General features: G+C 47.2%; 1 protein-coding gene across 2 annotated transcripts in view; it reads left to right on the forward strand.

The window, feature by feature from the left end:
• The window catches only part of LOC147103397 (myotubularin-related protein 9-like), a 62,037-nt gene that overhangs the window by 12,748 nt on the left and 21,360 nt on the right, over window positions 1-27,929 (forward strand). Inside the window, exons 2-6 of one of the 2 annotated variants that reach the window (XM_085962953.1) lie at window positions 6,816-6,875; window positions 9,271-9,379; window positions 17,054-17,179; window positions 19,348-19,521; window positions 22,436-22,653. In XM_085962953.1, the coding sequence (XP_085819079.1) occupies window positions 6,816-6,875; window positions 9,271-9,379; window positions 17,054-17,179; window positions 19,348-19,521; window positions 22,436-22,653 (687 nt within the window). The remainder of the gene's footprint in view (window positions 1-6,815; window positions 6,876-9,270; window positions 9,380-17,053; window positions 17,180-19,347; window positions 19,522-22,435; window positions 22,654-27,929) is intronic. The other variant, XM_085962955.1, reaches the window with a different exon arrangement.

Genomic DNA, 27,929 nt, shown 5'->3' on the forward strand with positions numbered 1-27,929 from the left:
TTCCAGTCATGGCACGTGTCTTTGAGCAGGAAATACTCTCAGTAATATGTTCTGTCCAAGATGGATTTACAGCCAACACCAACCAGAATAGCTGCTGCTACCATGGCAGGACCTTGAACAGGAAGGAGAGGAGAGAAAGTGACTGTTATCTTCAAGTGCAGTTAGGGAATTTACTGTGAGCAGTTCAGGTGATGGAAAGAGGTGGCAATGATAAAACAAAGGGTCATTTTAAAACAGTCCTGCCCTCCCTTGGTCTTGCAGGGTTGGAAAGCCACATAACATCTGTACGGATTACCGATAGCGTGGTGTCGATTGTATTGAAATGCTTTCACAACTTGCTGAATTGTTGTCCTGTCAAAGTATAGCACTCTTGATAACTGCACCATCTGTGCTTGCAACACCAGCAAGAGATAATAATAATATTATAGAATAATAGCTAAATGCACAGTGGAGAAGAGAGTTGAACTGGGCCAAAATTCATGTATTTGAAAAGAAAAAGCACCAGAATTATATCCAATGCAGCCCATTCAGATTTCATCTTCCCTGATCTTTTAAGAAAATAGTGCAACAAGAACGGAGGAACAGTTTGCCAACTTGTGCCTCTGACCTGAACATTTTGTGTTTGGTGGTTTGAGTTTAGCAGCTGAACAGGGCTGCAGGTGAGTAACTGAAAAATCTAAAAGAACACAAGAACATAAGGAATAGGAGCAGGAGTAGGCTATTCGGCCCGTTGAGCCTGCTCCGCCATTCAATGAGATCATGACTGATCTTCTACCTCATCGCCACTTTCCCGCACTATCCCCCATATCCCTGGATTCCCTCAGTATCCAAAAATCTATCGATCTCTGTCTTGAATACTCTCAACGACTGAGCTGCCACAGCTCTCTGGGGGAGAGAATTCCAAAGATTCGCAGGCCTTTGAGCGAGTTCCTTTGTATCTGGAGTGAGAGGGTGGCTGCTGAGTCCTTTGATGGTAGGCGATGCATCTGCCAATGTAACAGGAGATGAGAGAAAGCACTTGGGTTCCTTGGGTTGATTTGAGGCGATGTGTCAGAGTCCCCTCCCTCATTACATCACCACCCTGCTGTTTTCAGAACTTGGACCGCCCAAGTGTCAAGCAACCTCTGACTTGGTTCTGATGGCAAAACTATCACCAAGTTATGAAAAGAGGCAAACCTGAAATGTTATTTATCTCTTTATCTGATCAACATTATTTTGAGCAGGGATAGCCCAGTAAAATCAAGCCAAAGTGAAATGTGACATGGGTTAGTATAGGGGACATGTAGGGCAACATTTTTCTTATTATGGGTACAGTAGCATAGTGGATGTGTTACTGGCCTAGTAATCCAGAGGCCTGGCCTAGTAATCCAGAGGCCTGGTCCAATGATCTGGAGATATGAGTTCAAATACCACCATGACAGCTGGGAAATTTAAATTCAATTAAATAAATCTGGAATAAAAAGCTAGTATCAGTAATGGTGACCATGAAACTACTGGATTGTCATAAAAACCCATCTGGTTCACTAATGTCCTTTCAGGGAAGGAAATCTGCCGCCCTTACCCGGTCTGGCCGATATGTGACCCCAGACCCACAGCAATGAGGTTGACCCTTAACTGCCCTCGGAAATGGCTCAGCGAGTCACTCAGTTGTATTCAATCACCAACTTCTCGAGGGCAATTAGGGATGGACATTAAATGCTGGCCTTGCCAGCGACGCCCACATCCCATGAATGAATTTTAAAAAATTAATGTTGCTGTTAACACTAGTTCGCCAAAAAATGTATTTTATTTGGTAGTAGCAACACAGGAAAATACAGGACAAGAAAAGATTCCGCAGTCCATCTGGTCTGTCCCCAAAACTAATACTGCTCCACCACCCACTCCCTTAAATAGCGATCCAGTTCTCCCTGAAATATTTCCACACTATCCGCCTCCAGTGATTCCCTGGGCCGTCTGTTCCATGCCCTCGCCACTCTCTGCTTATCGTCAAATCTAACGTGTCCGTCCACCTTCCTTCTTCGAAGCCTGACTGGGGGTGCTGCCTTCGGACCACGGGCCGAGGGACCTGTTTCTCTGCTGTACATTTTATGTAACACCGCATCATTCATTTCACTCCAGATGGCTGGTTGCCAATTTACTGAGCTGTGAAAAAACCCATCTGAGCCTCAGAGACGCAGCTCGGCTCAGCAGTGACTCAGAGAGCTGGCAGAATCCTCAGTGGTGATGCCTCAGTGCGTACGGACTCATATCTTTAACAGGAAAGCCCCTATTGTGTTGTAGAGAGAAGAAAGAAAGAAAGACTTGCTTTCTTATAGCACCTTTCACGACCACCAGATGTCCCAAAGCATTTTACAGCCAATCAAGTACTTTTCAAAGTGTAGTCACTGTTGTAATGTAGGAAATGTGGCAGCCAGTTTGCGCACAGTAAGCTCCCACAAACAGCAATGTGATAATGTCCAGATCATCTGTTTTAGTGATGTTGATTGAGGGATAAATATTGGCCCCAGGACACCGGGGAGAACTCCCCTGCTCTTCTTTGAAATAGTGCCATGGGATCTTTTACATTCACCTGAGAGCAGACGGAGTCCCGGTTTAACATCTTATCCAAAAGACAGCACCTCTAACAGTGCAGCGCTCCCTCAGCACCGCACTGGAGTGTCAGCCGAGATTTGTAATGCTCAAGTGTCTGGAGTGGGACTTGAACCCACAACCTTCTGACCCAGAGGTGAGGGTGCTGCCCACTGAGCCACAGCTGAAATTGTAAAATCTGGTAAAAGTACGGAAATGTAATTACAGGAAACTCTTTTTTATCCGGCACCGACGGGACCGGCGTGGTGCCGGTTTATCAAAAAGTCCGGATTACAGAGAGGTACAGTAAAAGGTACGAGAGCCCCGTACACAGCCACAGATCCAGGCGTCCTTGTTGCATAGCAACAGGTGCAGGAACCCCAGTTACACGGCCACAGATCCAGGAACGGCCACTAATATGAAGTAAAAGTTACCTGGATCTACTCCTGAATTTTGCCGGTTAACAGAGATTTCCGATTATTTAGGTGCCGGTAAATCGAGAGTTTCCTGTATTGTTATTTTAGTGCTGTTTTTCTGACTGTTTTTGCAAAGAGGTGGCTGTAAATATAAACAAGCTGGTCACTTTGTATTGAAGGTAGAAAATGGCTGAGACATATAGTTTTCATAGATATTTTATTTGTTTTCTTTTCATCTTTTTGGCTTCGTTTTGTTACACACGGTCCACAGAAGCTAACTTTTTCCCAGGTCTCTTATCAATGCCACTATGCACCCAACTTCTAGGAGGTGAGCAAGAGTGGAGCCAGGGTAAACTTTCCTTCAGTGTTTAACCGAGGTCATGGGAATAAGACTAAGGTTCGTAAGTTACCAAATGAAGAAATGCAGATTGAGTAGACTGGGCCTATACTCTCTGGAGTTTAGAAGAATGAGAGGTGATCTCATTGAAACATAAGATTCTGAGGGGGATTGACAGGGTAGATGCTGTGAGGTTGTTTCCCCGTGGGTGGAGAGCCTAGAACTAGGGGACATAGTCTCAGGATAAGGGGTCAGTCATTTAAGACTGAGATGAGGTGGAATTTCTTCACTCAGAGGGTTGTGAATCTTTGGAATTCTCTACCCCAGAGGGCTGTGGATGCTGAGTCGTTGAGTATATTCAAGGCTGAGATCGATAGATTTTTGGATTCTAGGGGAATTAAGGGATATGGGGATTGGGCGGGAAAGTGGAGTTGAGGTCGAAGATCAGCCATGATCTTATTGAATGGTGGAGTAGGCTCAAGGGGCCGTATGGCCTATTCCTGCTCCTATCTTCTATGTTTCTATGTTTCTATGATCTTATTGAATGGCAGAGCAGGCTCGAGGGGCCGTATGGCCTATTCCTGTTCCTGATTCTTACACTCTTAGATTCAAACCCACATCCTGCCACTGCTTAGCACCAAAGCATTTTGCCATCATGGCACCCTTAACTGAGAAATCGATTAAAAATGATCATAACATGTTCATATGATCATAATGGTGTTTTGGATAGAATAAAGCTACGATATTCACATATCCAAGCACATTTGCCATATGATGGAGTGGAAAGTCACTTGTGAAACCATGTTTCTGTCTTTCATATATGATGCCTGGTGGCCAAAATGTTTTTTTTAATTGGGTTTCAAAAACCTATAGATTGCGGAAAGTTGGAAAGAGCGAGAGGGTAAAGAGCTCGGGTTTTGAGTTCTGAGTAAAAAAATGAGTAAAAGATTAAGCTGGTGCAATGAGTCTTGATTTCCACCCAGTGAGGGAGGCTGCAGGGAGGAGAAGGTGACTCTGACAGTGCAGCACTCCCTAAGTGCTACTACAGACAAAAACAAACAGGAAGAAGGTCAAAGCTGCATGGGCAGTTTTTTCTCTTTGTTAAAACCCTGATCAGGATCTGGGAGTCCTACAGAAGAAAATGTTATAACACAAGAGCCACATTCATATGAAGCATGTGCCTGTGTGTGGAAGTGAATCCTACATTTACTATTTCAGTTCTGCACAGCTGATCTTGAGGTGCAGTGCCGCAGCACAATAACTGCGAGCTGACAAATATGCTCACACTTCCCAGATCACACGCATTATATAAAGAGAGAAATTGGTGCAGCCCTTCTTCGCGATCAATATTCTTGACTACCAATATCAAGCAAACACTCTGAGACAGCCAAAGAATAATGTCAGAGTTGCACTTTACAATAATATGGGGAAAACTGACATGTAATTGATTATAAAAACGTGAAACTGGCATCCACAACTGCTCTGTGGAGCTGAGCAGGCAGCAGTTTAACATCTCATCTGAAAGACAGCACCTCTGAGAGTGTAGCACTCCCTCAGTGCAGCGTCAGCCTAGATTTTTGTGGTCAAGTTTCTTGGAGTAGGGATTTGGACCCACGACCTATCATAACTCAGAGGTGAGGGATGCGACCTCACTGAGCCACTGCTGCTACTGGTATAGACATGTAACTATTGCATTGACACTGAGATATTTGGTTACAAAGCATGGCTCAAGGTACAACATTGTTTAAATACAGATTCAGTCCTTTCAATAAGTAACTAATAACTAAACATTGAAAAAATTAAGACGGGATTGTGTGCTTTTTAAAGTTAACGTTAAATGAATGAATACTCTCTGTGTAATATTACTATAGTGCGGTGGCATCACGTTATTTCTTAATCTCCAGTATATCACCAATCAAAAATATACAGTAACCAAAGATGAGAACTGGCTAGTCAACTGGCTGTACATTTCTGCTACTTGCAAATATTTTCTGTTAGCCAGGAATCATTTTCAGACTACCATTTTGTAAAATTCATTTAATGTGGGCGTCGCTGGCAGGGCCAGCACTTATTGCCCATCCCTAATTACCCTTGAGAAGGCGCAGTGCATGTGGTGAAGGTATTCGGTATTATTGTTGTTCCTAGCAGTTTGGTACAAGTGAGTGTCTTGCTGGGCCAGTTCAGAGGGCAGTTAAGAGTCAACCACATTGCTGTGAGTCTGGAGTCACATATAGGCCAGACTGGGGAAGTACATCAGTGAACCAATTGGGTTTTTACAAAAAAATCCAATGGTTTCATACTAGCTCTTTATTCCAGATTTATTTAATTGAATTTAAATTCCCAAACTGCTTGATACGTGGAGATTTGAACTCCTATCACCAGATTATTAGCCTGGGCCATTAGTCTAGTAACATAACCACTATGCTACCATACCCCAGGCTCATTTAAGAATTTAATTTCTTTTGTTATTAAGGCCTTGCACTGGAAAATCATCTTGAACTATTCACCACATTGTAACAGGAAGTTAGATTGCCCACTGAAGGCTGACGTTAAGGGGGCTGAAAATCGGCGGCTCTTTCAGTGCACTCCTGCTGTAGCCCCAGCAGGAGTGTGGCGGACGGATCGCAAGTTAAGCCAGGACCAGGAAACGCTGGGCACCAGTCTTCAGTGGGAGTTTCCTCGTGGCCTTGTAAGGGGAGGAGCCTCCGCTCGTTTCAAACAAGGCCATTGGCGTCGGCGGGGGATGGGGACTCCCAGCCGCCGCCTACGCCACGCCTACAAATTGGCAGCGGGGTGGGACCAGGCGCACTGGTCCACTGAATATCAGGAGCGGGGCTCGCCTGGGGATCCAGGCCTAGGTTATGACCTCGGCCTCCAAAGAGGAGGCCGTTTTAAAAACAAGTTTAGCCGCCACCTTTGAGGCGGTTATAATCCCATTCCGGTGGGTGTGGGGGTGGGGGCTCCCGGCACAAACCCTGCCCCCCTCTGGAACTAGCACATTCCGCCATGGGTAGGTGGAGGCCCAAGATAAGCTCTTAGTGCTGCAGATGCCCACCCATCATATTTATATCAAGGGATGTCCCTCTAACCCTGCAAATTGGCAATTATAACAGGTGGCTGAATATTTGGTCCCAGGGGCATTTTAAGCCATCCTTAATAGTGGCATAACTACATTAACAATGATCTGATTCCAGTTCTGATGAATGATCCCATTTAGACGTTATCCCGTCTTTCTTTTCCAAATACTTACTTACCCGCTGTGTATTTCCAGTGTTCCTTTAATTGAAGTTCTAAATTTCCCTCATTATTTTTTTCATTTTAACAATGCTTGTGTATTTAACCCACAGGAGTCGTTCTAACTTTCTGTTGTAACAAGATAAGAAAAAGCAGGATTTGTTAAATGCAGAACTCAATATTTAACAAATGCTTCTTTCTTTCTGATACTAATATCGCCTGTGTTTGCCATTTTTTCTTCCCCTTTATTTTCTAACCAGTGTTCAGAATCTAAGTGGATACCCAAGCATCAAGTCAGTAAATCAGGAGAACGGGGACAGGTCTGGTATTTAATCACTGTCAGCCTGCTTGTTTCATGTTAGACTTAAAAGCATTGCGCTTTTGCAGATTTTATTGGCAACTAAATGTTTCTCCCGAGCAACTGCTAAAGAGCTTTTTTTTATTTTTATCCCTCAATTTAACAGAAACTTTAGTGGTCCAACTGCTCTTACTTTCTGTAAGGATTTTTTTAAGCGGTGCCTCAGTTATTGCTAACGTCACGTTGCAAAGCTATTGTTTGTACGCTTTCTGCATCTGTTGTATTGAATGGACTCTTTTCTGATGTAATGTGGTGTGGAGATGCCGGTGTTGGACTGGGGTGGACAAATGTAAGAAGTCACACAGCACCAGGTTATAGTCCAACAGTTTTATTTGAAATCACAAGCTTTCGGAGCGCTGCTCCTTCATCAGGTGAAGTGCTCACCTGACGAAGGAGCAGCGCTCCGAAAGCTTGTGATTTCAAATAAAACTGTTGGACTATAACCTGGTGTTGTGTGACTTCTTACTGATGTAATGTGACTATAAAGAACAGGAGGAGGCCATTCAGCCCCTCGAGCCTGTTGCGCCATTCAATGAGATCACGTGGCTGATCTGTATCTTAACTCCATCTACCCGCCTTGGTTCCGTAACCCTTAACACCCTCGCCTAACAAAAATCTATCAATCTCAGATTTGAAATCTTCAATTGACCTCAACAGCTTTTCGGGGGGAGAGAGTTCCAGATTTTCACGACCCTTTGTGTGAAGAAGTGCTTCCTGACATCACCCCTGAACGGCCTGGCTCTAATTTTAAGGTGACGCCCCCTTGTTCTGGACTCGCCCCACCAGAGGGAATCGTTTCTCTCTATCTACCTTATCAAAGCCTCACTGTCATGTTTACAGTTTCTGGAACACAAAAGGTAAGAAGATCTAGACGGGAATGTGGTAATAGCTGCTGGACGTAAACAGTCAGGCCCTGCACCACATGTACTCTTGGATTCACAATTCACCCATTTAACTGGGGTACTGAGAGTCTGATTAATCTTTGTCCATGGTGACAGCAGTTGGGTGCACTCATGCTGCTGAAAAGACAGACACTGACATAAATCTTTTGACAGTGCAGCACGTGTACAACCATACTGACCCATCCCTTCCACGCAAGCACATCCATTTCCTGATTTCAGGTAGAAATCATATTTGCTCTCTTTATCTACCACAGTGAGCCTGATTTTGACACAGGCTCGAACACACTTCTTGGCCACTTGTTGATCTTGAAGCAGTAGAAACTCTCTATATTTGTTGCATTAATGCTGTTCCAAGTGGATCACTGTAGATGCTGGAGAGTTTTCTCCGATTGGCGTGAACTCAAAGTCACGTTTTCATGTGCACACGACACTCCAAACGGGTTAGCTCAGAAAACCTGGTCACTTGGGTTTGGGAAAGGGAGTTGTGTGCATGTGTGTGCAGCGGGTGTTTGGTTGATTCTACCGTGCACTGAAAGGGGGTCCTAGAGGAAAGTCAGCAAGCACCAAACAGACTTTCTGTCTGTATTTATTCTTGTGCAAGTAGAAAATCCTGGAGTTGTGTGGTACAGACTGCAACCTGAATCAGCTGCAATCCATGTCGCTTTTTAACATGTTGCTGTGAATTTGTGATCATCAAAATTAGTGCGGAGGAATGCAACATTAGCGTGTCAGGTACGGCATGGTTCGATGCACAGTAAAGCCCCCTCTACCATGCCTCAACAATGCTTAATGTGTCGTTTTAATATCACCTTTGTACCTCAGCCTCGTCATGAAGTAATGCCACCCATATGTACATAACCTCAACGTGATTCCTTTGCAAGTACCAAATAATCACCACATGTATTCTGTGTTATACTATGACCACGGAAGTGTGCACAGTTCGTACGAGTCAATCAAATATATTTTTATTAAATCAAATAGCAGCTACTGGAGTCAGTCACAGTCATCATCTTCTGCCACTAGACATCACTAGTAAATTATACAATGACTGATGAGATATCAAAGGTTCTATTTTTACACTTCCCTTACAGGAGTAGTGCAGATCCACATCCTTCAATCTACTACCTCTAAAGTACTTGTGTCCCTGCTATTTTTCTGTTTAATTCAATAGGGTGTGAGGCAGGAGCACCCGAGAGTGAGTTTTGCAATATATTGATACCATTAAAGACGGCATTAACACTAAGAAACAGACAGGGTTTTTTTTCATGACAATTAAAGGCTTACGAGCAGCCTAGCACTGTATATTACAGAACACGAGGCTAGAACATAGAAACAGGAAACCCACTCGTGATGATCCTACTTCTGAAAATCGGTAAATATATCTTAATGCGTTTCTGTTTGAATCTGATATCTACATTGCTCAAAGCAACACTAAACCTGTTCTTTCTTTTCCAGATTTGCAGGGTCTTCAGGGATAATAACTGTTAAATGTAAAGACCTGTGTGTCATGTACCTGGAGATACCAGGGATGGAAGAATGCTTGAACATTGCAAGGTCCATTGAGGTACTGAATGATGAATGAGTGCTAAAGTATCTGTAGGAATCCCTATTCCACTTGTCAAAGAAATTAAGAAAATAAAACATTAGAATAGAACTCCTGCTGCTGAACCCACCAGATCACAATTTTCTCTCTAATGTGTCAGCCAGTGGCTCAGTGGGCAGCACCCTCGCCTCTGAGTCAGTAGGTTGTGGGTTCATAGTCCCACTCCAGAGACTTGAGAACAAAAATCTAGGCTGATGCTCGAGTGCAGTGCTGAGGGAGTGCTGCACTGTCGGAGGTGCCGGCTTTCGGCTAAGACGTTAAACCGAGTCTGCTCCGTCTGCTCTCTTGGAGAGACATAAAAGCTTCCATGGCACTATTTCAAAGAAGAGCAGGGGAGTTATCCCTGGTGTCCTGGGGCCAATATTTATCCCTCAATCAACATCACTAAAAACAGATGATCTGGTCATTATCACATTGCTCTTTGTGGGATCTTGCTGTGCGCAAAGTGGCTGCGCGTTTCCCACGTTACAGCAATGACTACACTTCAAGCAGTACATAATTGGCTGTAAAGCGCTATGGGACGTCCGGTGGTCATGAAAGGCGCTATAGAAATGCAAGTCTTTCTTTTCTTTATTACATTGACTGGGCTAAAACCTGTGGGCCGACGACAGCAGAAGCAGAATTTCTAGCATTAGATTTAAGATAGGAACAGTTCTATTCACATGGGAAGTAAGGCAGAATAGGCTGGAATATTACGGGCGATTTCCCGACGTTGCGCTTCCAGCAGGGAGCAGCGCTCCCAGGGAGCGTGTCGCGAGAAATCGTGGACACACAGGCCATGATTTTCCACCTATTCATTTTAGTTCCACTGAAACATTCACTTCAAGTGCCCCATCCTGTTGGAAGCCCTGGATCGCAAAACCATCCCTTTTATTTTTTGCACCTCTGGGATCTGCATGTGAATCCAGCCTAATCCAAAGGGATGGAAGTGCTCATTTGCTGATGGTTAAGGGCAATAAGTTTGAGGAAGAACAAGTCCCAGTTCACACCACAAAACCACCAACTAATTCTGGAATCAGAAGGACACTTGAAAGAAAGAATTACTTGCATTTATATAGCGCCTTTCACGACCACCGGACGCCCCAAATCGATTGGGAGTACTTTTCTGAAGTGTAGTCTGTTGTAATGAAGGAAATGCAGCAGCCAATATGCGCACAGCAAGCTCCCACAAACAGCAATAACCAGGTAATCTGTTTTAGTGATTGAGAGATTAAATATTGGCTAGGACACTGGGGATAACTCCCCTGCTCTGCTTCGAAATAGTGCCACGGGATCTTTTACGTCCACAAGAGGAGGCAGATGGGGCCTCAGTTTAATGTCTCATCTGAAAGACAGCACCTCCGTCAGTACTGCAGTGGAGTGGGACATGAACCCACAACCTTCTGACGCCAAAGTAAGGGTAGTGGATCATCACAGGTTGCTAAGTCCTATTGAATAGTGGTGTGATATTATCATATATATCCGGGCAGGGTCTTCATAACTAATAAGAAGAAATTAAATTAATTATATAGAATGGAGCAGGTGATGTGTTACTGTTGCGAGATGTGGGAGCCGGTGAACCCCATTGAGGCTCACGGTGATTACATCTGCGACAAGTGTTTGCTGCTAGAGGAACTCAAGTTCCATGTTATGGAGCTTGAGACCGAGCTTCAGACACTGCGACACATCAGGGAGGGGGAGAAGTTCCTGGACTCTATGTTTCAGGAGATGGTCACACCTATGAAGTTAATTACTGCAGATGTAGTCCGTGGTCAGGGACAGGACGGTGTGACTACGAGTGAGGAAGGTACAGGGATCCAGGATGTAGTGTTGAAGGAGACGCAGCCCTTGTTCTTGTCCAGCAGGATCGAGGTTCTTACTCCCTGTGAGGGCGGGAGCGGGGACTGCAGGGAGGATGAGCAACCTGGCCACAGCACCGTGGTACAGGGGGCCATTCAAGTGGAGGGAGTAAAAAGAAATGTTGTAGTGGTAGGGGATAGTATCATTAGGGGGATAGATAGGGTTCTCTGCAGTCAAGAGCGGGAGTCCCGAAGGCTGTGTTGCCTGCCTGGTGCCAGGGTTAAGGACATCTCTTCTGGGCTGGAAAGAAACTTGGAGTGGGAGGGGGAGGATCCAGTTGTCGTGGTCCATGTTGGTACAAACGACGTAGATAGGACAAGGAAGACGGTTCTGTTAAAGGAGTATGAGCAGCTAGGGGTCAAATTAAAAAACAGAACCTCAAGGGTAATAATCTCTGGGTTATTACCTGAGCCACGAGCGAATTTGGCTAGGATAAATAAAATTAAAGAGTTCAATGCGTGGCTCAAAGACTGGTGTGGGAGAAATGGGTTTTGCTTCTTGGGACACTGGCACCAGTACTGGGACAGGAGGGAGCTGTTCTGTTGGGACGGACTCCACTTGGCCAGTGCTGGGACTAGAGTCCTGGCGAATCATATAACTAGGGCTGTAGAGAGGGTTTTAAACTAATTAGTGGCGGGGAGGTTTCTAGAGAGCAAATAATAGAAATGACAACAGAGAAGGTCATAGATTTAGGTAGCAGTGGGGGAATTAAAAAACAGAATGTGTCAGGAAGGGACAGAAGGTATGGAGTAAAAAGTAAAGTACTAAAAAGGGAAAAAACAGGAACTAAGTGTTACAAAACATATTTGAAAGTTCTTTATCTGAATGCATGTAGCATTCGTAACAAAATGAATGAGTTAACGGCACAAATAATGACATATGGGTATGATCTTGTGGCCATTACAGAAACATGACTGCAGGGTGACCATGACTGGGAATTAAACATACCAGGTTATTTAACAATCAGGAAGGACAGGCAGGAAGGGAGAGGAGGTGGGGTGGCTATGTTAATAAAGGAAGGAATCACTATAAAACAGAGAAATGATATTGGGTCAAAGGAGCAGGATAGTGAAACAGTTTGGGTGGAGATAAGGAATAATAAGGGGAAAAAAACACTAGTGGGTGTAGTCTATAGGCCTCCGAACAGTTGCAACTCTGTTGGACGGAGTATTAATCAGGAAATAGTTGAGGCTTGTAATAAGGGAACAGCTATAATTATGGGGGATTTTAATTATCATATTAACTGGACAAATCAAATTGGGCAGAGCAGCCTTGAGGAAGAGTTCATTGAGTGTATTAGGGATGGGTTTCTTGAGCAGTATGTAACTGAACCGACCAGGGGGCAAGCAACCTTAGATTTGGTCCTGTGTAATGAGACAGGATTAATTAAAAATGTCCTAGTAAAGGATCCCCTTGGAATGAGTGACCATAACATGGTTGAGTTCCATATTCAATTAGATGGTGAGAAGGTTGGATCTCAAACAAGCGTGCTGAGCTTGAATAAAGGAGACTATGAAGGTATGAGAGCGGAATTAATTAGAGTGGACTGGGAAAATAGATTAAAGGGTAAGACGGTACATGACCAGTAGTGTATATTTAAGGAGTTATTTTACAACTTCCAAAAAAAATATATTCCACTGAGGAAAAAAGGGTGTAAAAGAAAAGATAGCCATCCGTGGCTAAGTAAAGTAATTAAGGATAGTATCCGACTAAAAACAAGGGCATATAAGGTAGCCAAATCTAGTGGGAGGATGGAAGATTGGGAAGTCTTTAAAAGACAGCAAAAAATAACTAAAAGATTGATTAAGAAAGGGAAGATAGATTATGAAAGTAAATTAGCAAAAAATATAAAAACAGACAGTAAAAGTTTCTATAGTTATATAAAAAGAAAAAGGGTGGCTAAAGTAAATGTTGGTCCCTTAGAGGATGAGACCGGGAAATTAATGGTGGGAAACATGGAGATGGCAAAAACACTGAACAATTATTTTGTATCAGTCTTTACAGTAGAGGACACTAAGAATATCCCAACACTGGACAAACAGGGGGCTCTAGGGGGGGAGGAACTAAATACGATTAAAATCACTAAGGAAGTGGTACTTGGTAAAATAATGGGACTCAAGGTGGATAAATCCCCTGGACCTGATGGCTTGCATCCTAGGGTCTTGAGGGAAGTAGCGGTAGGGATTGTGGATGCATTGGTAATAATTTTCCAAAACTCACTGGACTCAGCAAAGGTCCCGGCAGATTGGAAAACTGCTAATGTAACACCCTTATTTAAAAAGGGTAGTAGGCAGAAGGCTGGAAACTATAGACCTGTTAGCCTAACATCTGTGGTTGGTAAAATGTTAGAGTCCATTATTAAGGAGACAGTAACGGGACATTTGGATAAACATAATTTAATAGGACAAACTCAGCATGGTTTCATGAAGGGGAAGTCATGTTTGACAAATTTGCTTGAGTTTTTTGAGGAAGTAACATACAGGGTGGATAAAGGGGAACCAGTGGACGTAGTGTATTTAGACTTCCAAAAGGCATTTGACAAGGTGCCACACAAAAGATTATTGCTCAAGATAAAAAATCACGGGATTGGGGGTAATATTCTGGCATGGGTGGAGGATTGGCTCTCTAACAGAAAGCAGAGAGTTGGGATAAATGGTTTGTTCTCAGATTGGCAACCAGTAACTAGTGGTGTTCCGCAGGGGTCAGTGCTGGGTCCCCAACTCTTTACAATCTATATTAACGATTTGGAGGAGGGGACCGAGTGTAACATATCAAAGTTTGCAGATGATACAAAGATGGGACGGAAAGTAGTGAGTGAGGAGGACATAAAAAACCTGCAAAGGGACATAGACAGGCTAAGTAAGTGGGCAGAGATTTGGCAGATGGAATACAATACTGGAAAGTGTGAGGTTATGCACTTTGGCAGGAAAAATCATAGAGCAAGTTATTATCTTAATGGCAAGAAACTGGAAAGTACTGTAGTACAAAGGGATCTGGGGGTCCTGGTGCACGAAACTCAAAAAGTTAGTATGCAGGTGCAGCAAGTGATTAAGAAGGCCAATGGAATGTTGGCTTTTATTGCTAGGGGGATGGAATATAAAAACAGGGAGGTATTGCTGCAGTTGTACAAGGTATTGGTGAGACCGCACCTGGAATACTGCATACAGTTTTGGTGTCCATACTTAAGAAAAGACATACTTGCTCTCGAGTCAGTACAAAGAAGGTTCACTCGGTTAACCCCGGGGATGAGGGGGGGGTCATATGAGGAGAAGTTGAGTAGATTGGGACTCTACTCATTGGAGTTCAGAAGAATGAGAGGCGATCTTATTGAAACATATAAGATTGTGAAGGGGCTTGATCGGGTGGATGCGGTGAGGATGTTCCCAATGATGGGTGAAACTAGAACTAGGGGGCATAATCTTAAAATAAGGGGCTGCTCATTCAAAACTGAGATGAGGAGAAACTTCTTCACTCAGAGGGTGGTAGGTTTGTGGAATTTGCTGCCCCAGAAAGCTGTGGAAGCTACATCATTAAATAAATTTAAAACAGAAATAGATAGTTTCCTAGAAGTAAAGGGAATTAAGGGTTACGGAGAGCGGGCAGGAAATTGGACATGAGTCTAGGTTCGGAATGGTCATGGCCCTGTGGGTAGTGGAGTGGGCCCAGGGGCCGTGTAGCCTGGTTCTGCTCCTACTGTGTTCTAATTCTGTGTTAGATTTCAGGAGATGGTTTTATTCCTGTTCCTGGCTGGGGTGGAGATCGCCTTTACAGAAGGTAAGTACTGTAGAAAATATAGGGACAGAGTGATCTCCTGGAAGAATTTCGATCGCCTAGATGGGTCGGTGAGGAATTTCCCAGATTTTTTTCTCCCAAATTGGCCATTGGGTCTTTATCTGGTTTTTCGCCTCTCCCGGGAGATCACATGGGTTCGGGTGGATGCAGAGTGATAGAAGATTTGAGGTTAGGATCAGATCAGCCATGATCTTATTGAATGGTGGAGCAGGCTCGAGGGGCCGATTGGTCGACTCCTGCTCCTATTTCTTATGTTCTTATGATCTTATCACATTGAAATAACTAAAAGTCCTTCACAGAATGACTGACTTTTTAAAGCATCGTGACTACTTTTCTGTATTCAGTCACTGAAAAGCCATGAAATATGCAGTTCATGGGGTAGGAAATGCCATGTTGGAATCTGAAATTCCGTTTTGAGGTTAGGTGCTGTAATGTGGGAAAGCCTTCTTCACATATACAGCACCAGATCAGAGAGGGCCCACAAGTGAAAAATATTCATTCTCCACACTGATATCCTTCACTTTGATGCACGGGAACGTTAAGCGAACAGTCATGGTAGATCAAGTCAGGTTTCATTATCGGTGTTGCTTTTGATCCTTGCAGCCACAATGGTAAGCCACAAATCATTCCAAATCGATGCCAAACTTTCGGTGCATGGTGGAATAGTATGTGGAGCAACGGTCAGACTCAGTACCTGGCTGGAAAATAAATAGAATAGATTTGATCATTGCCAGGATGGGTCCTTAATACAGTCAAGGACACCACTACACCGGGGCAGAGATCACATCACATGGAAGGTAAGTAGATTAACAGTTAATGTACACATGGTCAATCTGATCTCCAGGACTGGGTCTGATCGCCTGAGGGGGTCGGAGAGGAATTTTCCAGTGTTTTTTTTTCCCCCTTATTGGTTATGTTTTTTTCCTCCCTGTGTTTTTTTGCTTCTCCCAGGAGATTACAGGGGTGGGGGGGTGGAGAGTAAGTTTCTAGTCATGATCAATGTTCCCGTCAAGCTGGGCGGCCATTCAGCGGTCTGGGGGTCCCTCGCAGGCCGCTCAGCGGCTTTTAAATGGAAAAAATCAAGCACGCGCGGAAATTCGAATGGGCATTAAAGGGGCCCCGCGCCCAGAAAATAAAAATTCAAGGACACATTGGCCGCGATGCTCCAGGCATCCTGAGTGTTGCGGGTGCTCGATGGACCAGCTGGTCCTTTCCTGGTCACTTTCGTATGTTCGTAAATGACGGGAGGGGCGGAGAAGGCTTGTTTAATTTGTTTTTGATATTACTTCAAAAAATAGTTACAAATTGTAACACCCTGGGTTAATTCCTGAGATGAAGGGGTTGTCTTATGAGGAAAGGTTGAGCAGGTTGGGCCTATACTCATTGGAGTTTAGAAGAATGAGAGATGATCTTATTGAAGCATACAAGATTCCGAGGGGGCTTGACAGGGTAGATGCTGAGAGAATGTTTCCCCTCGTGGGGGAATCGAACTAGGGGGCATAGTTTCAGGATAAGGGGTCGCCTATTTAAGACGGAGATGAGGAGGAATTTCTTCTCTCAGAGGGTCGTGAACCTTTGGAATTCTCTACCCCAGAGAGCTGTGGAGGCGGAGTCAGTGAATATATTCAAGGCGGAGACAGACGGATATTCAAATGACAGGGGAGTCGAGGGTTATGGAGAGTGGGCCGGGAAGTGGAGTTGAGACCAAGATCAGATCAGCCGTGATCTTATTGAATGGCGGAGCAGGTTCGAGGGGCCAAATGGCCTACTCCTGCTCCTATTTCTTATGTTCTTATGTTCTTAAAGCTAATTATGCTATGACACAAATGCAACAGTAGTTTGTATTACAAATCACTTCATATCATAATTTTAGTCCTACCCTCTGTAAGGGCATTATGTTGTGTCATTCTGGTCCAACAGTGTAATCTCGTCACATTTCCACGGATATTTCTGGTGCATTTCTTTGTCACAATTTCCGTTTGCTGTGATTTTTGGTTTTTTTAGGCTTTGTCATCGCTGGAGTCTACCAGTCACATGTACCCCTTCTTCTACCGGCCAAAGCAACTCAAGCTTCAGGAAGGCTGGGACTTATTCACGCCCGAAGACCAGTTCACTAAGCTGTCTACGCATGTCAGTTCATCACTGTACATTCCAGCTATAAAAAAAAATCAAAGACAAAAATGAAAGAATCTTTTATTTTTAAATGTATTTACTTGATATTTTCCCATTTTTCTACTTTTGGAGCTCCCCCTCCCCATATCCTCCTTTGGTGTGGGAGTGGAGGGGAGAAATGAGCATGAGTGATTTGGTGTGTCTCTTTCTTGCAAAGCCAAGACGCCCTGTGCGACCACCTCATTAAAATGACAAGCACCACTGGGTAGTCAAAGCTGCAACCACTGAATTACGAAAGGAACGGTTTAAAATCTCATTGAAACTTATAAAATTCTAACAGGGTACTGAATTTGGATGATCAGCCATGATCTCATTGAATGGCGGAGCAGGCTCGAGGGGCCGAATGGCCTACTCCTGCTCCTATCTTCTATGGCCTAGAAATTGGGTTTTGGCGCAGCGACGGCTTTAGCGCCGGAAGTTAGTGCCGGAGCTAAGTCGCGCTGGGCGGGCCAAAAATTCACTACTTCTGCGCCCAAACGGCTGCCAGCGCTGCTGAAAGCTGTTAGCGCCTGAAAACTGGCGCTATGCGCTGAATTTCGGCGCTATTCCGGCGCTGCGGCGCCCGCTGCGGTGCGGCAGATTCGGGAAGTGCAGGCCTCCTCCTTCCCTTAAGGAGGAGCTGCCTGCACCCGGCCGCGGCCCGCGATAATCTTTTTAAAAATGAGCCCGGCACCTCGGACAAGTGCCGGGCTTGCTTCTGTTCCGGGGGGGGGGGGGGGGGGGAAGTCCGGGGAGGGAGCTGCGGCCAGGCGGGCGGCGGGAAAGCGGCCGGCCGCCGCGGGGCCTTTAATGCGCCGGCGCAACGTTCTGTAAGGCACCTCTGCCAGAACGTTGCTTGCGGCTGCCACAGGCGAGGCGGCCGCAACTCAATTTCCGAGTTCGGGCGGGTTACCATGGCAACCGGGACGCTGCGCACACCGATGATGTCATCGGTGCCGGCGCAGCGCTACCGGCCTAACGCCGATTTAGGGCCCCTGTCAATTTCAAAACTGGCCATAACTTCGCCGCTAGGCCCTCTAGCGCCTCAAAAGCGGCGCTAAGGCCAGTGAATTTCTAGGCCTATGTTTCTAAATGTTATGTTGCTTTAGACGCTGGAGATAAACCTTTCAAATGTAGTCGTTAAATGATTTTGTGGTCCACGCAATCATTTTGTTTGTCTTTTAAAAATCCTGCGTGCAAAGCCACAAGAGCAAATGACCAAATCAGGATGGCTTTTCTTCCGGGCTGCTCTGGCAGGGCGTAGCAAGCCATTGTGTTTTGCACACACCTGACGTTGCTGGCGAAAATTGCTCAATTGGAGCATTAATGCCTATTCCAACCTGGCACCCAGACAAGGAAAGGGTGCCATTCCCCACTTCATAGACCGGCCATTTACTGACTCACCTGTACCTGCATCTGCCTTAAAATGTCACCCTCAAGTTGGTTGCTAGGAGGTGCACAGGAGTTCATTTTACTACTGTTCATTACTGCACTGGGGAAGCCTCTCCCAAGATAGCCTGCCTAAGGGGGGGATCTCTCCATGTCAGCAAGAACTTGCAACCTATCACTTCATCTGGCAGCATGCTAGTACCCCATTGTGTTCCACCGCCAGGGTATCCATTCACTTGTGGCTCAGTGGGTAGCCCACTTGCCTCTGGAGTCTAGAAGGTTGTTGGTTCAAGTCCCACTCCAGGGACTTGAGCACATAAATCTAGGATCTGACACTCCAGTGCAGTGCTGAGGGAGTGCTGCACTGTCAGAGGTGCTGTCTTTCAGAAGAGATGTTAAACTGAGGCCCTGTCTGCTCTCTAAAGATCTTGTGGCATTATTTTGAAGAAGAGCAGGGGAGTTATCCCCAGTGTCATGGCCAATATTGATCCCTCAATCAACATCACAGAAACAGATTATCTGCTTATTGCTGTTTGTGGGAATTTGCTGTGCGCAAATTGGTTGCCGTGTTTCCCACATTACAACAGTGATTACAGTTCAAGAGTACTTCATTGGCTATAAAGCGCTTTGGACGTACAGTGGTCGTGTAAGGCACTATATAAATGCAAGTCTTTCTTTTCATTTTCGAAGCCACAAATGCCCTTGCTGTTCAGTAATTCATTAAAAAGTTGACTGTTAACAGTGTTTTTCTCACCTAGACTGATAACTGGAGGCTTAGTTACGCAAACAAAGACTTCACTATGTGCGCAACCTATCCTGATGCCGTGATCGTTCACAAGTCTATTGATGATGCAGCACTAAAGACGGTGGCCAGGTTTCGCCAAGGTGGTCGCTTTCCAGTGCTCAGTTACTACCACAAAAAGAATGGAATGGTACGAATCTTTATTCTGTTGTCATTTATGTTGTAGCAGTACAAGACCTGTCGCCTTGTGATCAGTGCAGTTGGACTGCACTTCCGTCAGCTTTAGTCTCCTTTAAACTGCGTCACCTGTGGTCTGCTTTAACTTTGCAAACTCCCCTCCAAGTCACACACCATCCTGACTTGGAAGTATATCGGCCGTTCCTTCATCGTCGCTGAGTCAAAATCCTGGAGCTCCCTCCCTAACAGCACTGTGGGAGCACCTTCACCACACGGACTGCAGCGGTTCAAGAAGGTGGCTCACCACCACCTTCTCAAGGGTAATTAGGGATGGGCAATAAATGCTGGCCTTGCCAGCGATGCCCACATCCCATAAACAAATAAAAAAAACTTTACTGCTGTACTCAGCGTACCCAGCCACACAGTGGAAGGAAACTAGGCCTAGAAATTCGATGGGTTGCGCCACCAGTTAGCGCCTAAAGAGGGCACTCAGTGGCTTTAGTGCCACTGGCCACGCCTCCCGCAAAATTTAGCGGGGCACTAATGGCGACGTTAGCCTGTAGCGCTGCGCCGCCACCGATGACGTCATCGGTGTGCGCAGCGCCCCACTACCGCCCCGAACGCGATATTGGGTCACGCCCCCCCCTGTAGCGCTGGTCGCAAATTGCGACCGGTTCAGGGGGCCTACCTGTGGCGGTAGTGGTGCAAATTAAAGGGGAGGTGCGGGGCGGCCATTTTTTTCGGTGGCCGCCTGCCAGCACCTCCTCGCGCCGCCCTCCCTGGCCTCCTGATCCCACCCCCCGGGCAGTGCCGGCTGTGTCCCGAGTGCCCGGCACCTCTCCTCGGTGCCGGGCTCTTTTGCCGGCACTCGCGATCGGAGATCGCGCTGGTGCAGGCCCCTCCCCTTTAAGAAGGGGAGGAAGGCCTGCAGTACCGCAGCGCGCCGTGCCGCAGCGTGTGGCGCTGCGGCACGTTGCGCTGCGATACTCAGTTTCAGCGCCCCAAGACGGACGCGGGGCGCCACGAGCAGCGCCCCGCTTCCGTTTGGGGCGCTCAAACTGAATATCCCGCTGGCGCTCCCGGCTCCTTCCGGGGCGGGACTTCCGCCGCCCAGGCGAGCTTGGCGCTCCAAACGGGGCGCCACCGAATTTTTAGGCCCTAATCTTTAACTAAAAACCCTAATGGTGTACGTCAAACCAACAACAAATAAGGAGAAAGAGTTAGTTTAATTAAGTCTCAGATTCAAATGACATCAACAAACCACTCACACTCTGCCCTCATGGTTGATGCACTCGTTCGAACACTTCAGCTGTACCAGATTGCAGCCCTACCCACCAAGCCTCAGCCACTGAGAGTACATATCGAGAAGTTCAGTGCGCACTCCCGGTGCTTTAGCGCCCATTAAAATAAATGGATGGGATATGGTGGTGGGCGTGAGGTTGAATATCTGCTGCTGGTGGGCGCGGTTCCCCAGCTGGGAGCAGGATTTAGTAAGATTACCCCTATGCTCCAGACAACTGACAAAGCAAGACATTTGCGCTGTTTTAATACAAAGGCCCCGATATTTACGGGGAGGGAGCGGCCTGGTAATGCGAAGGTCCTGCCGAATTAACATCCTGGAGATAGGGGGGTGGCGGGCTTCAGTTCGTGAGGGGGGGGTGGGTGGGTGTCAGCCGATGGTAGGAAGGGGGGCTGATCATGGCAGGTTAGCTTGGGAGGGGCCGGGGTGGGAAGCTCTCCTGCTCCTCCTGGCCCACAAGCAGTGCTGGAAAGGCACGTACCTGCTGGTTGGGGCCATTGTCGCCGCCCTTCAGTGCCGGGTTTCCCAAGCCCTGGGAAACCCGGCCCACGGCCATTAAATGTAAAAGATTGTTAAAATCCGCGGCACGCAGCTTCATTAGCATATTTATATTACTGACCAGCCTCTCGAGAGCCGGTTACTCGCCCGACCCCCAACCCACCCCGGTTACACCGGAAGCAGACACATTCACCCGAAGTAGACCCCGCCGCTCTCCCGCCCATCCTGGGAGGTTAAAATTCCCCCCAAAGTGCCGCGGATTGGTACAATATGGGCTCCGCCGGCAATCTGCCAAATGCATGAGTGCCTGCTCTTGGCTCAGCCATCGGTAGCTGCCACCAGGCAGCGGGGAAATTGGAGACCACAACAGTCACCCAGAATTCTCCAACACACCTCATGGTAGCTGGATCTGGAACAGCTTTGACACCAGGTCGGCCCATCCACATTGGGAAACAAAGGATCTGAAATGCGTAAAAAGAGCGAAACCCTATGGACCTGTGCAATAGTGAACAAATGCATAATACGGTTCAAAGAAAAAGAAAGACTTGCATTTAGATAGTGCCTTTCATGACCTCAGGATGTCCCAAAGCGCTTTACAGTCAATCAAGTACTTTTTGAAGTGTAGTCACTGTTGTAGTGTAGGAAACCCAGCAGCCAATTTGCACACAGCAATACGATAATGACCAGACAATCTGTTTAAATAATGTTGATTGAGGGATAAATATTGGCCAGGACAGCGGCGATAATTCCCCTGCTCTTCTTCGAAATATCTTTTGCGTCCACCTGAGAGGGCAGCCGGGGCCTCGGTTTAATGTCTCATCCAAAAGTACTGCCCTGGAGTGTCAGCTGAGACTTTGGTACTCAAGTGGGAACTTGAACCTCACAACCTTTGTCACTCAGAGGTGAGGGTGCTACCAGCAGAGCCACGGTGAAAGGGTCAGACACTTAGTTGATTCCATGAGTAAGGAAGATCTTCTAATATACCAGTAGTACAAATACCTGGTTGTGTGGGGGCGAGGCGATATGCGTTTCATTTATCAGTACAGTTAATGTGCGGTGAATTGGACTCAGATTTGGATGATACTGTTTTTACATCTATAGACTGATCTGAAGATATTGTCACCTGTAGGTAATAATGCGGAGCAGCCAGCCACTGACTGGGGCCAATGGAAAGAGATGTAAAGAGGATGAATGTTTCCTGGCCGCTGTTCTTCAGGCTGATAAGGAGGGTTATATCATTGATACCAGGTCGATACAAGCTGCACATCAGGCGAAGGTGAAGGGTGGGGGCTTTGAATCGAAAGCTAACTACCAGAACTGGAAAAGACTGCATAGACCCATAGACAGGTAAGGAAGTCAATTGGCTGACAGAGCAGCCAGTCCTTGATTGTAGGGTAAGAGAACAATGTTTCTGGGGGAGTGGGTGGGGGATGACAATTCTAAATTGTAATGGCATTTTGTGTGAGCTCATGTCCATTAGCAAGATTTTAGCTATGAGGAAAGTTTGGATAGGCTGGGGCTGTTTTCTTTGGAACAGAGGAGGTTGAGGGGATTGAGGTATATAAATTTTAGAGTGGATACGAAGGACCTATTTCCCTTTGCAATAAACAGGGGACATAGATTTAACGTAATTGGTAGAAGGATTAGAGGGGAGTTGAGGAGAACTTTTTTCACCCAGAGGGTGGTGGGGGTCTGGAACTCACTGCCTGAAAGGGTGGTCGAGGCAGAAACTCTCATCGCATTTAAAAAGTACTTGAATATGCACTTGAAGTGCTGTAACCTACAGGGCTACGGACCAAGAGCTGGAAAGTGGGATTAGGCTGGATAGCTCTTTGTCGGCCGGCACAGACGGCTGAATGGCCTCTCGTGCCGTGAATTTCTATGATTCTATGATTCCTCGTCCTCATCTAAATGCTGCTTCTTGGTGACATCATTTGGAGGTGACATCATCAGCTTTTATATCTATGCTAACGACACCCAGCTCTATCACTTGGCCCCAAAATCACCTCCCATGCTATTAAATTGCCTCAGCGACATGGATGCTTCAAAACCTCCTCCAGCTGAACACCTGGATGGCCAAAGCCATTGATTTTGGCCTCTGCTATCTCACTGACTCGATCCTCCTCCCCAACCACTCGCTCAGGTTGAACCAGACTGTGCAAGACTTTGGCATCTGCTTGACCTAAAGTTGATCTTCAAACCCCACATCAGCAAAACTGCTTACTTCTACCCCTAAAACCGAGCCTGTCTCCACTTCCACCCCTGAAACCCAGCCTGTCTCCACTTCTACCTCTTTAAACCCAGCCTGTCTCCACTTCTACCTCTTTAAACCCAGCCTGTCTCCACTTCCACCCCTGAAACCCAGCCTGTCTCCACTTCCACCCCTGAAACCCAGCCTGTCTCCACTTCCAGCTCTTAAACCGAGCCTGTCTCCACTTCCAGCTCTTAAACCCAGCCTGTCTCCACTTCTACCTCTTTAAACCCAGCCTGTCTCCACTTCCAGCTCTTAAACCGAGCCTGTCTCCACTTCCAGCTCTTAAACCCAGCCTGTCTCCACTTCCAGCTCTTAAACCGAGCCTGTCTCCACTTCCAGCTCTTAAACCGAGCCTGTCTCCACTTCCACCCCTGAAACCCAGCCTGTCTCCACTTCCAGCTCTTAAACCGAGCCTGTCTCCACTTCCAGCTCTTAAACCCAGCCTGTCTCCACTTCCAGCTCTTAAACCCAGCCTGTCTCCACTTCCACCTCTTAAACCGAGCCTGTCTCCACTTCCAGCTCTTAAACCCAGCCTGTCTCCACTTCCAGCTCTTAAACCCAGCCTGTCTCCACTTCCACCTCTTAAACCCAGCCTGTCTCCACTTCCACCCCTGAAACCCAGCCTGTCTCCACTTCCAGCTCTTAAACCGAGCCTGTCTCCACTTCCAGCTCTTAAACCGAGCCTGTCTCCACTTCCACCCCTGAAACCCAGCCTGTCTCCACTTCCAGCTCTTAAACCGAGCCTGTCTCCACTTCCAGCTCTTAAACCCAGCCTGTCTCCACTTCCAGCTCTTAAACCCAGCCTGTCTCCACTTCCACCTCTTAAACCGAGCCTGTCTCCACTTCCAGCTCTTAAACCCAGCCTGTCTCCACTTCCAGCTCTTAAACCCAGCCTGTCTCCACTTCCACCTCTTAAACCCAGCCTGTCTCCACTTCCACCCCTGAAACCCAGCCTGTCTCCACTTCCAGCTCTTAAACCGAGCCTGTCTCCACTTCCAGCTCTTAAACCCAGCCTGTCTCCACTTCCAGCTCTTAAACCGAGCCTGTCTCCACTTCCACCCCTGAAACCCAGCCTGTCTCCACTTCCAGCTCTTAAACCGAGCCTGTCTCCACTTCCAGCTCTTAAACCGAGCCTGTCTCCACTTCCACCTCTTAAACCGAGCCTGTCTCCACTTCCAGCTCTGAAACCCAGCCTGTCTCCACTTCCAGCTCTGAAACCCAGCCTGTCTCCACTTCCACCTCTTAAACCGAGCCTGTCTCCACTTCCACCTCTTAAACCCAGCCTGTCTCCACTTCCACCTCTTAAACCGAGCCTGTCTCCACTTCCACCTCTTAAACCCAGCCTGTCTCCACTTCCACCTCTTAAACCGAGCCTGTCTCCACTTCCACCTCTTAAACCGAGCCTGTCTCCACTTCCACCTCTTAAACCCAGCCTGTCTCCACTTCCACCTCTTAAACCGAGCCTGTCTCCACTTCCACCTCTTAAACCCAGCCTGTCTCCACTTCCACCTCTTAAACCCAGCCTGTCTCCACTTCCAGCTCTGAAACTCAGCCTGTCTCCACTTCCACCTCTTAAACCGAGCCTGTCTCCACTTCCACCTCTTAAACCCAGCCTGTCTCCACTTCCACCTCTTAAACCGAGCCTGTCTCCACTTCCACCTCTTAAACCCAGCCTGTCTCCACTTCCACCCCTGAAACCCAGCCTGTCTCCACTTCCACCTCTTAAACCCAGCCTGTCTCCACTTCCACCTCTTAAACCCAGCCTGTCTCCACTTCCACCTCTTAAACCCAGCCTGTCTCCACTTCCACCTCTTAAACCCAGCCTGTCTCCACTTCCACCTCTTAAACCCAGCCTGTCTCCACTTCCACCCCTGAAACCCAGCCTGTCTCCACTTCCACCCCTGAAACCCAGCCTGTCTCCACTTCCACCTCTTAAACCCAGCCTGTCTCCACTTCCACCTCTTAAACCGAGCCTGTCTCCACTTCCACCCTGAAACCCAGCCTGTCTCCACTTCCACCTCTTAAACCGAGCCTGTCTCCACTTCCACCTCTTAAACCGAGCCTGTCTCCACTTCCACCTCTTAAACCCAGCCTGTCTCCACTTCCACCCCTGAAACCCAGCCTGTCTCCACTTCCACCTCTTAAACCCAGCCTGTCTCCACTTCCACCTCTTAAACCCAGCCTGTCTCCACTTCCACCCCTGAAACCCAGCCTGTCTCCACTTCCACCCCTGAAACCCAGCCTGTCTCCACTTCTACCTCTTTAAACCCAGCCTGTCTCCACTTCCACCCCTGAAACCCAGCCTGTCTCCACTTCCACCTCTTAAACCCAGCCTGTCTCCACTTCCACCTCTTAAACCGAGCCTGTCTCCACTTCCACCTCTTAAACCCAGCCTGTCTCCACTTCCACCTCTTAAACCCAGCCTGTCTCCACTTCCACCCCTGAAACCCAGCCTGTCTCCACTTCCACCCCTGAAACCCAGCCTGTCTCCACTTCTACCTCTTTAAACCCAGCCTGTCTCCACTTCCACCCCTGAAACCCAGCCTGTCTCCACTTCTACCTCTTTAAACCCAGCCTGTCTCCACTTCTACCTCTTTAAACCGAGCCTGTCTCCACTTCCAGCTCTTAAACCGAGCCTGTCTCCACTTCCACCTCTTAAACCGAGCCTGTCTCCACTTCTACCTCTTTAAACCCAGCCTGTCTCCACTTCTACCTCTTTAAACCCAGCCTGTCTCCACTTCTACCTCTTTAAACCGAGCCTGTCTCCACTTCCAGCTCTTAAACCCAGCCTGTCTCCACTTCTACCTCTTTAAACCGAGCCTGTCTCCACTTCTACCTCTTTAAACCCAGCCTGTCTCCACTTCTACCTCTTTAAACCGAGCCTGTCTCCACTTCTACCTCTTTAAACCCAGCCTGTCTCCACTTCTACCTCTTTAAACCCAGCCTGTCTCCACTTCTACCTCTTTAAACCCAGCCTGTCTCCACTTCCACCTCTTAAACCGAGCCTGTCTCCACTTCTACCTCTTTAAACCCAGCCTGTCTCCACTTCTACCTCTTTAAACCCAGCCTGTCTCCACTTCTACCTCTTTAAACCGAGCCTGTCTCCACTTCTACCTCTTTAAACCCAGCCTGTCTCCACTTCTACCTCTTTAAACCCAGCCTGTCTCCACTTCCAGCTCTTAAACCGAGCCTGTCTCCACTTCCACCTCTTAAACCGAGCCTGTCTCCACTTCTACCTCTTTAAACCCAGCCTGTCTCCACTTCTACCTCTTTAAACCCAGCCTGTCTCCACTTCTACCTCTTTAAACCGAGCCTGTCTCCACTTCCAGCTCTTAAACCCAGCCTGTCTCCACTTCCAGCTCTTAAACCGAGCCTGTCTCCACTTCCACCTCTTAAACCGAGCCTGTCTCCACTTCCACCTCTTAAACCGAGCCTGTCTCCACTTCCAGCTCTTAAACCCAGCCTGTCTCCACTTCCAGCTCTTAAACCCAGCCTGTCTCCACTTCCAGCTCTTAAACCGAGCCTGTCTCCACTTCCACCTCTTAAACCCAGCCTGTCTCCACTTCTACCTCTTTAAACCGAGCCTGTCTCCACTTCCAGCTCTTAAACCCAGCCTGTCTCCACTTCCAGCTCTTAAACCGAGCCTGTCTCCACTTCCAGCTCTTAAACCGAGCCTGTCTCCACTTCCACCTCTTAAACCCGGCCTGTCTCCACTTCCACCTCTTAAACCCAGCCTGTCTCCACTTCCACCCCTGAAACCCAGCCTGTCTCCACTTCCAGCTCTTAAACCGAGCCTGTCTCCACTTCCACCTCTTAAACCCAGCCTGTCTCCACTTCCAGCTCTGAAACTCAGCCTGTCTCCACTTCCACCCCTGAAACCCAGCCTGTCTCCACTTCCACCTCTTAAACCGAGCCTGTCTCCACTTCCACCTCTTAAACCGAGCCTGTCTCCACTTCCACCTCTTAAACCCAGCCTGTCTCCACTTCCACCCCTGAAACCCAGCCTGTCTCCACTTCCACCTCTTAAACCCAGCCTGTCTCCACTTCCACCTCTTAAACCGAGCCTGTCTCCACTTCCACCTCTTAAACCCAGCCTGTCTCCACTTCCACCTCTTAAACCCAGCCTGTCTCCACTTCCACCTCTTAAACCCAGCCTGTCTCCACTTCCACCTCTTAAACCCAGCCTGTCTCCACTTCCACCTCTTAAACCGAGCCTGTCTCCACTTCCACCTCTTAAACCCAGCCTGTCTCCACTTCCACCCCTGAAACCCAGCCTGTCTCCACTTCCACCTCTTAAACCCAGCCTGTCTCCACTTCCACCCCTGAAACCCAGCCTGTCTCCACTTCCACCTCTTAAACCCGGCCTGTC

This window comes from Somniosus microcephalus, chromosome 20 (assembly GCF_052327205.1).
Source record: "Somniosus microcephalus isolate GS21.2 chromosome 20, FLI_Smic_1.0, whole genome shotgun sequence".
Taxonomy (NCBI): Eukaryota; Metazoa; Chordata; class Chondrichthyes; order Squaliformes; family Somniosidae; genus Somniosus; species Somniosus microcephalus.